Source organism: Lupinus angustifolius, chromosome LG16 (genome assembly GCF_001865875.1).
Source record: "Lupinus angustifolius cultivar Tanjil chromosome LG16, LupAngTanjil_v1.0, whole genome shotgun sequence".
NCBI classification, from domain to species: Eukaryota; Viridiplantae; Streptophyta; class Magnoliopsida; order Fabales; family Fabaceae; genus Lupinus; species Lupinus angustifolius.
Genome location: NC_032024.1, coordinates 17697144 through 17715847, shown reverse-complemented (window position 1 = coordinate 17715847; position 18704 = coordinate 17697144). Strand labels below are relative to the sequence as shown.

The window sequence follows — 18704 nt, the reverse complement described above, 5'->3', positions numbered from 1 at the left end:
TTTTTTTTGGTACTACCAAGAGTATCCCTCACCTTTTCGGGTAAGGAACTAATCCCTTTTGGGATTCGTGGTTACCCCTCACAACAAGTGTTGCTTCTATGAACCGAACCCTTGACCTTGGGATCCAGTGAAGCCTTACACTATTAGACCAACACTTTGTTGGTAGACTCTACACTATAGTGATTGATATTCACTTTCCAGAAGAGTTCGAACAAAGCTTATTTTATAAAGGCCAATAAATTAACTTTTAGATGATATTCGATTTTAAATGTTTTTGAGGGTGCAGGAATGTACAAGTTTTGATTTTAATATTTGTTAACTTAAATTAATTACAATGTTTGTTGTATTTAGAAATAATTTGATTATTTCTTCAATAATTTGAATACTCTAAATAAAAATAATGACTTCACTTTACATCAAAATGAACACTATTTTTATTATATGCATACATCTCCTTTAAACAAATGCAGCTTGCTGCTATCTTTTCCGTGGAAGGAAAAGGTATATAACTAATTACATTTAACTTTTTATTTTGGCAAGATAATGAAAAACTTGTGAGTCATGAAATATACTTATAACATATTTTGAAGTATTCATTTTCTCTTCAAAATGACTCGCATTAAGGGTTTCTTTGAGAGTTAGATTTTAGAGTGAGAAAAAGAATAAAGAAAGACTTCAAATTCATCTTATAAGTATATTTTATAGCTCCCGAACCTTCTATCTCTCTTTCTTCTCCTCTAAATCACAACTTACAAATAAATTCTTATGATCTATTTGCGAGTTGGACATTGAAAGAAAATGAATTGAAAGACTTTAAAAGTAAGGTGACTTTCATTTTCTTTCCCTGAATTAACTCCCAAAGAACCCTTAAAAGTTTTCTCTATGAAAATCAAATGTAGTTCCCCCCTCAATTCTGGAAAATTCTAGAGAAAGACTTTTTAGTTCCCCAACCAATTCTTGTGGCCCACAGAAAAATACACCTGAAAGTATAAAATGAGTTAAAGTCATATAATGGTAAAAACTTCACCAATTAAATTAAGAACCAAAATTAATTCTTACCAACTATTTTTCCTTTTTCTTTGAATGCTACATTTTCAAATACACTACGCCAAGTTGGTTTTCCAAAATGTGTCTTAACCTTTGTTCCTGAAACTATATCAACACCATTTTTTGCATGGTGTAGAAATTGAAGCATTGTAATCAAAGCACATCTCAAATCATCTTCTTTATACACACTTGTACAATGATTATGAAATTCAATTATTCCATCTTTGTCATTCTCAACAACCTCATTCATAACATTCTTAAACCATTCAAAAGAACCTTGTTCACGAGTGACCCAATAAAAATAAGCATGGTTAGTGACAAAATCTTTTTTTTTGTTGTTCTTAAATCCACTTTCTACAATTCCTTGTTCTATGTCTTTTTGTTGTTCAATATTGTTTAACACATCTTTGAGTATACTAATCATAGGGGTAGCACCAATTCCTAGACCAATGAGAAGGATTACTTCATATTTTTTGTAATCTTGTGCTGGAGCTCCATAAGGACCATCAATTAGTAGTTTTGGCATCCTGAAATTAATCACTTTTAGCTTACATTTATCAGAATAAATTATGTCTCCCAAGTTGCATGTATTAGATTAATAGTGCTAATACCAACAAAGTGTTGGTCTAGTGATGTAAGAATTGTTAAATATTCAGGATGACCAAAAGGTCAATGGTTTGATTCTTGAGAATGACACTTGCTGGGAGAGACAACCACATATTTCGAAATAGATTAGTTCCTTATAAAAAAAGTGAAGAAATACCTTTGGTAGTACAAAAAAGATTAATATTTCTAATGAAGAATGATTAACATTCATAATAAAATGTCCATTCATGATTATAATTAATAATTAATGGGAATAGCCTGTATATTAGTAATGTAACTTATCTTGTGACATTTAAGTTATGGGTTAAAATCTTGAAAATAGACTCTTCATAGGTGAAGGTAAATATGTGTATACATGTAGAAAATATTTAATTTTATATATTAAATAAATAATCATCATTTAAGTTGATAAACTGAACCAATTCAAGTTGACAGGTTGAATCGAACAATTCATGAACTTCAATGAAGTTCTATTCGAGCTAGAAACATAGTTTGTTTCAAACTCAAATCGAGCAAATTCTTATCGAATTGAACTAAACTAAATTCTAATTCAATCCGAGTCCTTTCTATCCATACACATACTAGTTACACTACATCCTTTCTGGAAGTGAACAACATGAAAGAAAGCTTACCTTGGTATATTGTTATTGCCTTGTAACATATCAAGTTGTAGAACACCACTTGGGTCATCACCACTTGCTGACTCACATAACTACACAATCAAGTTGTAGTAAGAATTTATGTCATGAACATTTTTTTTATAAATGAACATATTTAAGTAAAGAAAAATTACATCCTTTAAGTTTTAACATTAGGAAATTCTCCAAATAAATAAAACACATTTCTTGTAAAAAAATTCACCTTGGCAAAAACACCTATCATTTGTGATGTCCAATCACCCTTATTCTTAATATGAACACTTATGTAGTTATCTCCAGGAGCTGACGTAATAGAGAATGGATGCCTACAAATACCACAACATAAAATTTACTTAACTTCATTCATATATATATATATAAATCTACCATTTGTATTACATATTTCTAAAAGTTAATAAAAATTAAGAGAGGAGATCCACTTACTCCAAGGGTAAGTATAAAAAACTTATTTGACATCTTAGCCATTAATTCTAGGGAAATCTAATGATTTAGATTTACTCACTGATTCAAACTATTGAATTTTCCTAAAAAAGATGACTAAGATGTGGAGTAAACTTACTCTTGGAATAATGGATCCCCTCCCAAAAATTAAATATGAATGTAGAATAATATAGTGACAATATAAAAAAATATTACAATGTTGATATATACATTTTTTCTCCTATAATAATATATAATAACAAATTTATAATAGTCGTGTAACTAAAAATCGAGGGGCATATCAGGAGTAAAATTACTTACCATTCAAATGGTGAGACATCAAGACATTTAACAACAATATATTGTCCACTTGAGTATTTAAATCCTTTTGGTTTAGACACATACAAGGCCAATACCCTTTCCTTTCCCTTTCCTGGGTATACTACAACCTAGATTTTGTTCAATAAGAATAACATGAAAAATAAGTATATAAGTATGTTTATAACATCAATAATAGAGAAATTGAAATAGTTGATAATATATATATATATATACCTTCAAAATCTCTACACTTTTGTAGCCTGACCTAAAAGTACGAAGTAGTCTTTCACATGCATATATCATCATAGGAATGGTAACATACATCCAAGTCTGCCCAAATAAATTGTGTAACCAAATTTAGAAATGTTGGTTATGTAAAAAACAACTATGCTTAAAGTAAACTGATGTAGAAAAGAATAAGCTGTTACTTGAATATCATAATGAATATTATATAACTCTTCCTATGTAGGGCTGACAATGAACCGAACCAATTTGATATTCGTTCAAAACTCGACTTGTTATTTAACTTGATAAACTTGGTTCATGAACCAAATAAGTCAAACTTGAGCTAGATATAATTCGACTTGTTAGGTTCATGAAGTGACTCAATGTATATATATATATAAACTATTTTATTATTATTATATGACTCATGCATTATTTTTTATGTTTATTATATATATATATATATATAATTATAGACAACACTATATTTATATATATAATTTTTGTAGTATCTTTTAGAAATGAAATAATTATTTGAGTTGTCAAATGAACCAATTCGAAATGAATCGAACAATTAATAAATTTTAATTGAACCGAACTCGAGCTAAAAAAAATAAATTGTATCAAACTCGAGTTGAATTTGGAACTGAGCAAATCCTTATCAAACTGAACTCTGGTTCGATTCGGTTCAGCTTGTTTCTGGTCCTACTCATACATGAAAGATATTTCTAATAGTCATTTTGATCATTTGTTGCCTCATAAATGAAAAATACTACCGTTTCTGAATCATGTTAATCAGGGATAAAATAAAAATAAAATTTGAAGAGAAACTAGGGTTTACCGTTTTCTTGTACCATTTCTTCGAAAGGTATAAGTAGTAGCCATGAACGATGAAAAGCACATAGAGAACGATGAAGAGATGGTGGGTGTACCAAAACGCATTGTAACCAATGTGAGTTTTTTTTTATTTTTGGAAGATTTGGTTTGTTTCGACGAAACCAAGTCTTAGCTGCGAATATGTACGCTATAACCATCACCACCACCATCACCATACCGGTCCAACCTTCGGTCCCTTTTAAGAACCACCAATAGTTGTTGGGTCTCACATCCCCAAAAAATGGCTTCATGGGATTATATTCTATGTTTGTTGCATGTAATAACCTTGGAAAGTCACAAGTTAAATGTGGAATAACATGCAATACAACCCCTATTGTAATTCCAAAAGCTATCACCTAAATAAATAGATGAAGTAAGTTTAGTAGCAAACTTGAAATAAAGGTGAAATTATGAGAATAAAATCAAAAGGAAATTGATATATGTATTATTTTTAGTGACACATAACATATAAACAACACACATTATAGAGTTGGCCATACTATACCCTATTATTGTATTAATTAATTATTATATATGGTAATCAATTACAAAACATATATTGATTAGTAAAAAAATAACATGCATATTTACCACATAAAGAATATGTAATATTAATCACCAATTATTTGCATGTTGTTTACACATGTAAAAATGGTATAGGAAGTGTAGTTTGTGATAAATAATAGCTACATCCTCAAATGTCCTAAAAATAACTCAATTAATAGAGAAATGAATTTTAAGGGAGGAAGAATTTACTATCTGAAATCATGTCCTACACCAACGATATTGAAGCAAAAATAGAAAAATAAATGAATGATTAGTTTTCTAATTGACATGACATATGTGCAAGACAAAATTTGAGACATCGTATTCTTATTCAGGTTAAGAACATCACAATCACACTAAATATATACCTTGTGAAAGTTGATGTTGTCATCAAAGGGAACTACCACACCTAACTTTGTCTTGGTCCTGAGCCAAGTGATGGTGTTTCTACACACAGGTAAGAGGATTAAGGCCATATTGAACTTAAGTGTCTCAGCTGCACCCTTAGCTGTTGTGACACAATACCCCATGACATGAAACACAACATGATTTTTATATTGTATGAACTTCCAAGTGAAAAGTGCAACACAAATTGAAAGCCATAGTGCTATAACCCAAACCCTTTTCCAATTTTCATATACAAAGTAGGACAATGCCTTGAATCCACTCTTTATAGGGTTGTACTTTTTGGTAGTGTCTTCTTTCTTGCTCAATATTCTTAAAACCTCATTATTAGTGGTTATGTGAGTTGATTGTTCTAGGGTTTGTAGAAGAACTGTTTCCAAGACTTGCAACTGCATGAAACCATACATTTACATTATTCACAATTTTTTAGATTCAAAATAGATTAAGGAGTTAAAGATAGATGTTGTTGAATATAAATTATAATATAATATTATGATATTGTTTGATTTATGTATCCAATTTCATTTTTTATAAGCAAAAGGGTTCATTAAAAAGGCAAAAGGGGTGTCAACCAAATATAAAGAAACAACTCGCTCAAGAGCGATTATGGCTAATGATATGAGTAATACAAGACCTAGGCAAAACCAAGCCCACGATCTAAGCTAGATCAAATCCAGATATAACTACATTTCTTATCGGAGAATACAATATTGTTTCTCATAAGTCAAATCGATTGTTTAAAAATATTAGCTTCTCATAATTAATTAATCATTTTTAAAAAAAAAATTGTTTACCCTAGAATGATGAGCAAATCTCTTCTTATTTCATTGTTGGGAAACTTAGCATATATTGAGCACAAATATGTTGATATTATCACACCCTTAGACTTTGTGCTCTCTTTATTTGTTCTTTCTTTAAGAAATACTCTTATGTATTATATCAGCCAAATAGAACTTAGGAAAGAAGTTATTTGAAAGATAAATTTATGATATAAACTTTTCTAAGGCAAAAAAAATGACTAACTCAGATACTTTTCATCCACACGTTTTTATACCATGATGTGAAAATATTATTAGGTTGATAAGGCATATGGGTTTAGCATACATATATAGCAGTCTCATGATATAATTGAAGGAAAAAATTGAATAAAGTTTCATGCTATGGGTTATTTTCTAAATTTGGGTCTCATGACCATAATCAGGTTAATTTAATATTGTTAAGGATTGTTTTATGATAAAATAATTTTGACCATCAACAATGTAGTAGTTTAGTGGTGTAAGACTCTACTAAATTTTCAGAAAAAATTAAACATTTGTTGGAATATACAGCCACACATTCAAAAAGATTAGTTCCTTAGTCATAGTAGTATTAAAAAAATTTTGGCCCAATTCATAACTCTACTTTGTTTAAAATCGAATGTTTGTAAATAAATATTAACCTCAATGAATCCAAGTTTGTCCCGATCAAACTCCTCCATGATAAAAGTTGCATATTCCCCTGCTTGTTCTTGTATTTTTGATAGATTATTAGCTGATGCACTTAAGGTGATAATCTGTACAAACCAACCATATACTAATGTTACACCTAGCAAAATATGCAATTTTACACACATATAAGTCAAAACATAATTAAGAGATAAATATGTAATTAAATAGACATAGTTTTTATATTCAAATTTTGTCTATACTATATTTGATGTTTTTATATTTTCATTTGTAACATGCAAGTTGCTAATAATTATATAACATACATGTTGCATAAAACATAAATGAAATGGAATCTAATTGGATTTCATACACTTTCTTCACCTTTCCACTATGTCAATGGTTGAAATTCCACTATACACAATAGAGAAAAAATATTGGAGAAAAGTTGAAAACTTTGAATGAAAATGACATATCTCTCTATAGAAACTTTGATAAATTATAAGTACAAGTTGAGAAATTTATAAAAATTTTATGTGTACATTTGATATCAGAAAAATAAGAATGTGGTCGACAGACATGTAGTGTCAGTCGACATGCTATTATGATTAAAGTATCTTCTAGGAGATAAATTATCTCTCTTGACAACTAAAATTATAATATGTGACATATTTAATTATTTTCTATAAAAATATTTTTAAAAACTAAAAAAAGTAGTACATGTATTATAGTGATCGAAAGAAATAACTTATTTCCTGGTCGAGTAAATATTTTATTACATAGGTAATTTTCTTTTCTCTTTATCTCATAATAATAAATCCCAACCTCTTTGACTTCTTCTACGGTAATTCTTCCATCAGCATTCTTGTCCACCCTGATGACATGAGTTAAGTAAGATAAGTTAGGGATCATTAACAAGTAGGTGTATGTAGTATTCTACATAAGCACATCTGCTATTATTTTTCAAGCTAAAACCATTTTATAAGCACATCTGTACAAGACTAAAACCATTTTATAATAATCAAGCTAAAAAATTAATTATCTTAGGAGACACTCCTATCCGAGTCAAGAACATCCATAAGTATGTGAGATATAAGTTGATTCTGTACAGACTAAAACCATTTTATAATAGTCAAGCTAAAAAATTAACTATCTTAAGAATCTAATAGGGACTTACATCACTAGATTGGTTTTGATAATATTTTTTATCATCTCATACGTGATAAATTATATTGATGAATTACATATCTTTGACAGATAGTTTGACTTTGTGCCCTTTACCTAATGCATAGAATCGAGACATAAGTAAATATATATATATATAATAGAGACCCTTTACGTTACGGGTCAATGGATGCAAGTTAATTTGTTTTGAAAATTAATTTATGTAGACTTAATTTTTTAAATTGTCAATGTAATATATATATATATATATATATATAAATTAATAAGTGAACTATTGATTGAAATATTGTAACCGATAAAATACTAATAGCATGATTTAGTACCTATGCACTCCCCAAATTTGTTTCTGTGTAGTTTGTCATCAAGTGCCAAGTCATGAAATAGCTTTTTCACTTGGGACCAACCATTATCTTCAAAGTTTTTACTAGTCATAAACTTCAAACTTTTAAGTGCAACATGAGCTCCCCTATCAACCTTTTTGGAAGAAGACATCCTCTTTTTCAGTCCGGTGGCCAGCAACGCCGCCTCGGACTCACGACTGCCGTCGCCGATGTTGTCATCATCACCTAAGTCAAACACTATCTCCACCAACTCCTCCTCTTCCTTAAACCTTGTTGTCTTCTTGTTGCTTCCATTCCTTGTTTTGTTGGAAAATGATGGTGTTCTCTTCTTTGTCTTTGACCATGACTCTTGTTGGTTTTCTTCAATCTCCATCACTAATTCTTATATTTTTCTGGGTATGTACCTTAAATATAGCTTCACTATGTGTTACAAAACTCTCTTAACACATTCCTATAATTAAGGGTAAAAGTTGAAACCCCTAATAAGTAATCTCTATGATGGAACTTGCTTATGATTATGATGAAGAAAATGGATGATAATTCTATGGCCTTAGATGGGTGTTTTCCCTATTCTACACTATAACTCTTTTGAAGGTTAGGGTACTTTGGAGTGTGATTAGTTATATGGTTGCATGAGTTGAATATGTAGTGGTAGGTATTGGGTGTTATTAGGTTATGTAAGGTTGAGAAATTGATAGGAAATAGGAGTGTGAATGTGTGAATATATATGTGTTATAAAAATAGTGTTAAAATATGTATTTTTGTCATTGGAAATTTTATCAAATTTTAGTTTTAGTTACTAATGATCATATGTAATATGTGTCCTACTATAAATTGATGATGTGACATATTTTAATATGAAAAAATCATTAACGTCCATTAAAATCAAATAATTAACTAAATTAGGGACTTAGAACTAAAAAAAATTGGAAGATTGAAATCATAATAATCTATATATTTAAAAGTGTAATATTAACGTACTTTCAGTATAAAAATTTATACATATTGAGTATATCATTGATCATCCTTTTGTATTATTTTTTCAACAGTCAATGATAATTAAACATAAATGACGGATAACGCAACAACAATGTAAAACTTATACACTGTCAGTGTATATATTTTTTTCCTTTTTTAAACACTAAATATAAATAGTGTAATATTTATGTGCTTTCAGTGTAAATGTTATTATACACATATACTACATCATCTATCACTTATTTGAATTACTTTTTCTAAAGAGTCTATGATAATTATACATGAATGATGTAATGATAGTATATAGAACTCATACAATATGAGTACATACATTTTTTCTCAAATATACAAATTATGAATAAATATATTTTGAAATGAGTTAAAATCCTCTCTAAAAATAAAAAGACATATAACTTTCAATTACATTTTTACCATTAAAAATTAAAAACAAAGAAAAAATATATACTTATATCTCGATATCTCTAGAGAGTTTGAAAAGGAGGATAAGACAAAATTAAGGTTAGTAGTAGTGTCAGATTTGGCTTTTCACTTTATTGGGGTGTTATTAAAATTTGTATCATTTCATGTATTATGAACTTGTGATTGGTTAGAAAAATACTTAATAATTAAATTTTAACTTAAATATATTTTTCTGACTAATCATACACTCATGACATATAAGATGACATAAAATATAGAACAACAAATATGTACCGCGGGTGGACTTAGAATGGTTGGAATTCAAAGCCTTCTAGTAAGAAGCTCAAACTACACATCATCACCAAGAAGCTTCTCCTAACATGCATTCACACTCGGTGTGTAAAAGTATATACAAAATTTAAAAAATATATGGATATAAAAATTTGGTGTTCAAATAACAATCCAAGTAAGTATTTACAATTGGAAGAACTCACATGTTATACCTCAAACATGGAGATAGATTCAAGTTAGATAATAGAAGTAAGTTATATTAATATATTAAGTTACATGTTCTGTGTATTTGTTTTTGATGAATTGATATAAATGATAATGTTCATCATCTTTAATATTCATCTTTTGAAGTAAATATTTTATCCGTTCTAGTTTTCCAATATTTCTCTCCTCTCTTTTTTCGTGTCTTAAATGTATTGAATATGTTTGCAAACAGTAAATAAATATTGAGTATAATATGTATGCATTATTAGTATAAAGATATACAAAATTAGTATATCTTTTATAATTTATTTATATTACTTTTATTCCGAAATCAATGTATCTTTTTCTCATATATATTTACTTCTTGTGGGACTTCATATATTGTTTGAAGAATTTTTATAATGTTTTTACGCGTCAATGATAAATTCGTAGAAAAAGTTATATTTGAGTGTAGTTTTGGAATGTTTTAAGGGTACAATTAAACCAAAGATTAGTTAAAGAATTTAGTAGTCAACAAGAAATAGCTAGAGCTAGAAGTCTTAGGAAAAGTTTAACAATAAAACAAAATCGCTGTCATGAATAGTTAATGTTATGATTAGAAAAAGAAAAAAAAATTTGATTAGGCAAGTCTTCTTTTTCAGCTATTAATCCTAAGACTTTTTATGGTTTGAAGTTTATGTTTCAATGTTAAATATTATAAGCTATAAAGAAATGAACAAGTCCATGGAGTTTGATATTGTATATACAACAGACATTTAATACTATAGACTTTAATATTTTTAAAGAATTATATTTTATATATACAGCTCATTCAATACATATGCATTTTTTTATCTGTATTTTTTCTTAAAATACATTAAACTATAAATAAATAAAGAAAAGTGACCCACTTATTCCAAGTAGTGAAATTTCCCAATCACACTTCCAACAATAAATTATAGACTTTATTTTTCAAAATTTTGATATTATATATGCTATCGTGTCCCACATTCCTATTATTTTGGATTAAGTATACAATATTTATATGTATCAATCAAAAGCATCAGCATAATATATTGAAAGAACTTTGTTTATATCAAAACTAAAAGAGTTTTTATCTCCATCCAACCCAAATTATTAGTTTATGCTATGTTATTATTGTGATTGTTATTATGTATTTATATTTTTTTTAGTGCTATAATCGTATCCTTTCACATTTTCGGGTAAGAAACCAATCCTTTCGTTTCGTAAATGCTAATTCCCACAAGTATTGCTCATAGGAATCTAACATCAACCATAGAGATCTAATGAACCTTTATACTACTAAACCCATTTCACATGAAAAATAATTTATTATTGAATTTTAAACCTAAATATATATTTATTAATCGATCAGAAATATCACATGAAAAAACATACTTTTTTGGTACATCATATGTTGAGAATCCTAGGCAAGAGTTGTTAAAGAACATGAAGTCCACCTTTGGCCTTTGTCTCCAACTAATATTCAAAGAAAATTCTGATTAAGTAATGCTACAGAAGTTTCACATTAGTTGACTATTTAAGAGCACAAGAGCCAACAAATGAACTTGTACACTAAAGCCTATTAAGAAAATAAAAGTTTAACCCTAACTAGATTGCTATTATCCTATTTATAAAGAGTAATGTATATCATCATACTAAATTCTTATACTTATGAAAAAATGACATATATCATCCAATTATTAATAAATAAAGTATTAACTCGTAAATATGAGGATTTAATATAAAATAAATTATCTTTCATTTCCATATTCATACTTAGATAGTGCAAAACAAGCTGTTCGACTCGTTTTGCCCGTGCCCGCAAAAATTTAAGCAGTCACGAGCATACCCATATTGGCTTAACGAATAAATCATATGTCTTATCTGTTTTAAAATGGACATTCAGGCTGCCCACGTACATTGATGAATAATTTAAAAATTAAAAATTAATATAATAAAATAAAAAGAAACTGAATAAAATAGTTAAAAGAAACAAAATTTAAAAAAAAACTTTGATATTCTATATAAAGTTAACTAAATAAATTATATTATAACACAATTTTTTTTGAGACACTGAATCACATTATATTATTATATCCTAATTTATTGAAATTCTTCTTCTTTTCCCCCTTACAATATGCCCGCGGGCCGCTAGCAAGGGCTTTGGGGGCAAAAGGGCAAGTTTTACATGTCTATCTATAAAAAATTGTAGCCTATGTGGGTGAGCTCGATGAATACCTATTTTGTCATCTATATTCTTACTTCATACTTTGAAGGATCTATACAAAATAAATCAGGAAATTTTGAAATTATTCACTAAAATATCAAAGATAAAAAATAGAGTAAATTATACTGACACACCTTGAGTTTTAGCGAAATTACACAAACCACTCATCACTTTTCTACACCTGCACAGACCCCTAATTTTTATACTTTCATTACATTAATCACTCATGCATGAGAAATAAGTGTAATTTTTTATACAAAAAATGTGATAAGTGCAATTAAGTTAAACAAAACATGATATATTGTGAAGACAAGTCCAAATAATAAATGAGTCGATACCTCTTTATTATTTTTGGTTCGTTACGATATAATATAAGAGCAATTTAAACAATATATCTTTAGAATTGTTGATGCATTTTATAACAAAAAATAATAAAGATACATTGATTTGTATATTATTTGTATTTTTCCTCATAATATACCATGTTTTGTTTAACTTAATTGCACTTATCACATTTTTTGTTTAAAATATTACAGTTATTTACCATGCAGGATTGATCAATGTAATAAAACTAACAGGAGTTATATAGAGGTAGGAAAAAAAAAGTGTGAGGTGATTTAAATCTTCCACCCATCACTCAAAAATAGTTGTTGGTGTTGGGAGAGAGGAGCGTGACACTATTCCAATGAGCAACCCTTCCCTCTCTTTCCGATTCGCACTTTTCCTCTCACTTTCTCTAACGACGTCGTCTTCACGTTACACTCCTTCTTCATTTTCCACCCTTAAAGCCACTCCTTCTGACTTATTATCCCTTCTCTCTTCTAAATCTCATTCCTCACGCGTTAATCCCATCATAGCGCGTGAACTCAATTCATGCTTCAAATTCCTTGTTCCTTTCTCTCCTATTCTTAACCATTCCCCACGCAAATTGACCTCCGTGAATCTCACCGCCCCTATTTATAATTATCATATGCTAAACGACTTCGTTTTGTGGCCCCCGGAATCTGTTTTGGAGCTGGCACGACTCGCGGTTGATTCTGGTGGTGATCCTGCCGCTATTCAACGGCTTCTTGACCCGACTGTTATTCCAGTTAAGTCGAGAGTTGAGTTTTGGAGGGGAATGAAATATATTTTTTCTAATTTTGAATTAAAAGAGTTATCAGTGTTTTAAATTACGGGGACATGATTGCAGTTACTGTAATTGTGGTCATTCCGGTCGATGCTATGTGGATTGCGTCTATTACTTTGTGAATTAATTTCTTATTAAAAATTATTTTTGAATTCGACGCGTTATTGTTGTGATTCACTGTCATACTGCAGCCATATCACATAATGTGATCCACAATTTAAAAGTCGGCTATGTGGATTGCATATGTATGAATTATTTTGTGATTAGAAAATATTTTTGAATTCGACGCGATATGACTGTATTGTTGTGATTCAGTGTCATATTGTAATGCGGTGTGGTATGATGTGGTTACCATAATCGCAATATTGCAGTTGTATCACATAATGTGGTCCACAATTTGAAGGTTGATGCTATGTGGATTACATCTATTGTGGTGTGAATTACTTTGTTATTAGAAAATATTTTTGAATTTGATGCTATGTGGTATGATGAGGTCACCACAATCGCAATATTGCAGCAACATAATACGATGTGGTCCGTAGTTTGAATTACAATTATATAATATTTTCTATAGATAAATTAGATATAACAAGTTAGATTTTATAATAATTTTCTTAATTTAAAATTGATAAATATGTCTTTCTTTCTCTCTAACTAGCAGAATTACACTTAGCAATGCATTGTTCATGTTGTTATTATAATTATTATTATATCTAATGGTGTTGTTAGTTTGATATGAATGATTTGATGATGAATATGGTGGTTGTGAATTGTGATAGGATAGGTACCTGATGTTGAAGGATCAAAGAAACAACGTTGTGAGCTTACTAGGACTCCCTATGGCAGACGCTTCATTCATGAGGTTATTTCAATAATACTTAAAGAATATTATAGTTAGTTATCACTAAGGTTTGGTTACTTGTAATTAAGTTTTGAATATCTATTTGACATCTTTCTATACATGCATTTCAAAAACGTGTTCAAAATTTGTACTTAATTTTAAGAAATTATTGTTTTGCTCTGTGAAATTGAAAACTTTATGTTACATTAGGTCCTAAAGTTATAAGCATTGGTCACATTAGTTCTTATATGTTATGGGTTTAGTTTTGGTATGTTGTCAGTGCAACACTCTTTAGAGAAAATGTGTCATGTACCAGCAGCGGAAATATTTTTTTTATACTATCAATACATTATTCACCATTCATGCGTTTTCAATCATTTACTGTTAAATATATTCATGTAGATGAATGATAGATAATGTATTGGCAATGTAAAAAACTGTACATTGTCACTTTATGATGTCGGTGCATAACAATAAAACTCAAGTTTTTAACACTAATAGCCAACCATATATTACCATATCTTTTGAATCCAGATGGAGTTACTGTGAGAAGTCAAATGTTTATAATGACGTGGTAGGGTATGATTCGATGAGTCCAGAGGATGTCTACACTAGTAGTGCATCAAAATTAAATTCATATATTATAGGGACCTATTTAGCTAGCAATTTATAATTCGAGGAACTAATGTGATCAATATTTATAATTTTTGGGGTGAAAATGACGATTTTCGATATAGTGGGTGCTTACAGTTCCAGGGACTGAAATGGTGGAATGTAATGTGGTTACTGATGTTCCACTTCTCTGTCAAAGTGCAGGAACTGAATCTTTATCTGAAATTTTTGTTTGAACTCATTGTTGCTCGAGGTCCATCTGTTGGGTTGGATGTTAGTTTGGACCGATTTGATCTGTTCCATGGCCACCTATTTCTAGCTGTAGACTCTGGAAGACTTGGTATCTTGTGAGTGACTTGATACTGTTAGCTTTCACTTTTTAAGACTGTTTGAGTTTGCTGGAGTTAAGAATGCATGATTTCACATTTGACAGATTCCATGCAAAGGAATATCCGGCATATGATAAACAAGTCTTCCCATGCAATATGGGCTATTGTCAAAGAGGTACATTACTATCACTGTGTTTGGAAATTATGCAGTTTATATTCTATTGATCAGGAGGGGTGTTTCATTGCAGATATGAATAATGTTTCATTGTCTTTTCTTTTGATACAACCTTTAAAAGGGCATTTGATTTTTGAGTTCTTTTGTCTTCTTTCAATATTTGAGTTCTTTGCTCTTCTTTCAGGGACCAACGTGACATATGACGATTCTATGAACCTGCGGAATATTCTCTGGCTAGCTCCATTGCCTGGCGATTCGGCTAAATCTTGGGTTGCACCAGGTACCTTCAGTAAAGTTACCATATCTATACAAAGTTTGAATGTTTCTTGTATGATGTTGTGGCACTTGATAACTTGGAATGTATAGCTTCCTGTGTTAAATTCTTTGGGTAGTTGGACTAGAGAACCTTATTTTTTGGTGGATGGGAAATAGGATACACTTTTTGCAGTGAAAGAGTCCTGCTTCCACATTGCATAGTCGTCAATTCCTTCATGTGGTTACTTGCAGAGTCTTACCGCATTTAACAAATGAGATTATGAGACTCCTTCACTCGTTCGTGGATAACTGTGATACCCAGATAACAATCCCAAAACTTTGGTAAAGTGCACATTAGAGATCAACCGTAATTGTTCTTATTTAGCTCTAGATATATCTGGAAGTGCAGACACAAGATTTAGACTACATGGCCTCTAAGCCTGTAGCAAACAATCCATGTAGATTTCAATCTTTTAGTGACGACTTGCACATAGATGACACCTGAGTTAACAAAACAAGATCATGTTTCTGTGTATAGCTCTACCTTTCAGGTATCACTTCTCACCAGGTTGTGTACTATCCATGTAGATGGTAGTTCCTATGGTCATACATAAAGGAAAGATTTTAGTTGATGCATTCAGGTTTTCCCAGCTTCAACGGTAAGGTTGTTGTTCAGTGATCATGAGGTCACGAGTTCAAATCTTGCAAACAGCCTCTCAACGTGCAGGGGAAAAGCTGTATACATCTACCATTTCTAGACTCTACTAAGTAGGAGCCTCGTGCAATGGGACACTATTTTCTATTAATCGTACCTCCAACCTTCAAGCAGGGCACATGAGTTGCAAGATTTAAAAAGGGTTTTCTTTAGGTTGCTTGGGAGCATTGTTTGTGTTTCCCTACTTGAATCCGGACGTCTTTCGTCCCCTACCTTATTACAGATTTTAGTGTAACAAATATTGCTCTACATTTTCCCCTGTTTATTTGAGCTCAAGCTGGATGCTAATTACTGGGTTTCGAACTTCTCTAGGCTTGGATAATTTATTTCAGCTTAAATGTCAATTGCGCAGGTGTTCTGGTAGTGCTGGATGCCCGACCCAGTGGAATCATATACAGAGATCTAATACCTGATTATGTAAAGATTGCAAGGACAATATATGAAGGTCAGGGTCCATTTCTTTTCTAATCTGCTCATTTTGTCTAGAATGATGCTAAAAACTTATTACTAGTTTGAAAGTTTATTTGAGAAAATATGTATTGATTCTGTTATCATTGTTTCTTTCCCTTTCAGATGATCTCGGTGAAACTGTTGTTGATGTAAACTACTTGAATGTAGGATCTAAAACTTCTGATTATCAAATTTTCATATGCTGATGCTGTATTGAAGATAACTATGACAGGTTTCACAGACACTACCTGTTTTTTTAGTGAATAGTTCATTGCATTGTGTTTCAGATATTCTCCAATTTGATGCATCAATGGGTAGCTTTACCTTTGTATTGTATGTGCACATTTGATTATTTTTTCTTGGCCTTGTAAATTTTTTACTCTTTAATCCTATTTTTTCTTGGCCTTGTAATTTCTGACATTTTTATAAAATAAAATGCCCAACAAAAAAAATGATGCATGGGCTAGTTTCCTAACATGACTTTTGTCATATGATTGGTTACATGAGTTGTTAAACTCCCTAACCAATTTTGTTGAGTTCCTCTTCAATCTAGAATGATATTTTGGTACCTTGAAAAGAAGCAAACTATACTCTTTCTACTATAGCCTACTCCCACAGCATCATATAATAGAAAACTACTTATCTCCATTAGAGTATTACTCTAAATATTTAGAGCCTTGTCTCCTTTTGACCTTTCCCAGCTTGTCAATGTGTGTATGTATCCCAGCAAGATTTTGGTCTAGTGCTGTTAGGTCCCATTGGATTATCAGATAGACTAAAATATCAAATATTCGATTCCCGAGAGTGACGCTTGTTGAGAGAGGCAGTTACACACCCTGAAGTGATTAATTCCTTACTCGTAGGTGGAGCACATCTATTGTCCTACTAGTTTGTGTCAGGAAGTATAATAATCAGAAAAATATTTAATAATTACAATTTTAACTTCAATGAGATTTGCTGTGTCTTGATTGATGAGATGAATATGGTTCTAAACATGTAGTAATGTTTTGCTTAAGGATGTTTTTACACTTTATACTCTTCTAATTCCTTTTAAGCTTCATTTTTCCTTCTATCTCTTTCTTCTTTTTCTATCATTTCACCAATCATATATTATTCATCTCTTCTAATATCTCTCTTCATCATACTCCGTTTATAATAAAATATTGAATTAAATGGTATGGTAAAGAGGCAAACAAAAAATAGCTCAAGTAATTCCATTTTAGTTTTTCTTTAAATTCCAAATCTACACATTTTAGGACTACAATAGTCAAGGCCCAAACAGAAGATCCAATGACTCCTGAGTAATAATAATGAGAAAGACTTGTGTGAAGACAAAACTATGTAGAGACAACTAATAATATCATGAAAACATATTAATATTTTAATTCTAATTTAATCTTAAATGTTAACATCGAAAATCATAAAATATATTTATCTCTAAATGTGATGTGTTACATGTGTTTTCATACAAGTTTTTCAATAACAAAATACTCAAGTTCCAAACCATGGTGACAAACAGACCCGTGTGTTGTGACGTGTCATCGTTAAGTCCTAGTTTATCCAATCCAATTCTAGAAAAAGCAAGACTAATTTTGAACTCTCTAATTACAAAATCTAGATCCCAAAAATATCAAATCATAATTAATCTTTTTATTAGTTTCTAGTCAATTTTATCATAGAGTAAAAAATTAATATTTTTTTAGATATATAGTTGGTTATCGTTTTAGGAATTAGATCATTTGACTTTTTCATCTATCTCACAATTTAGTAAAGTCTTATAGAAATGGATTAACTATTTTGATATCTAAGAATTTGTTGAGAGATTCATGGAAATTTATAATGAGAAAAGTGATATTCATAATTTGAAATGAGAAAAAATCAATAAATTAAATATTTAATATCTTAGTCATTAATTTTAGAAAAATTCAAAATATACGAATAAATATGAACAAAGTAGATTTTTATAGTAAATTGATGAATTTGTCCTTCCTATTGTTTTCTAATAATATAATACTACACT

General features: G+C 30.0%; 2 protein-coding genes and 1 pseudogene across 2 annotated transcripts; 1 reads left to right on the top strand and 2 right to left on the bottom strand.

Moving 5' to 3' along the window:
• Nucleotides 836-7441, bottom strand: LOC109329388 (annotated as a pseudogene).
• LOC109329386 (respiratory burst oxidase homolog protein B-like) lies at nucleotides 8018-8658 on the bottom strand. The gene has a single exon (XM_019563052.1). The coding sequence runs from the start codon at nucleotides 8426-8428 to the stop codon at nucleotides 8018-8020; it is 411 nt and encodes a 136-aa protein (XP_019418597.1). The 5' UTR covers nucleotides 8429-8658.
• LOC109328843 lies at nucleotides 12823-17078 on the top strand. The gene is made up of 7 exons (XM_019562455.1): nucleotides 12823-13268; nucleotides 14092-14169; nucleotides 14965-15107; nucleotides 15194-15264; nucleotides 15449-15544; nucleotides 16587-16679; nucleotides 16808-17078. The coding sequence occupies exons 1-7, from the start codon at nucleotides 12864-12866 to the stop codon at nucleotides 16888-16890; spliced, it is 969 nt and encodes a 322-aa protein (XP_019418000.1). The 5' UTR covers nucleotides 12823-12863; the 3' UTR covers nucleotides 16891-17078.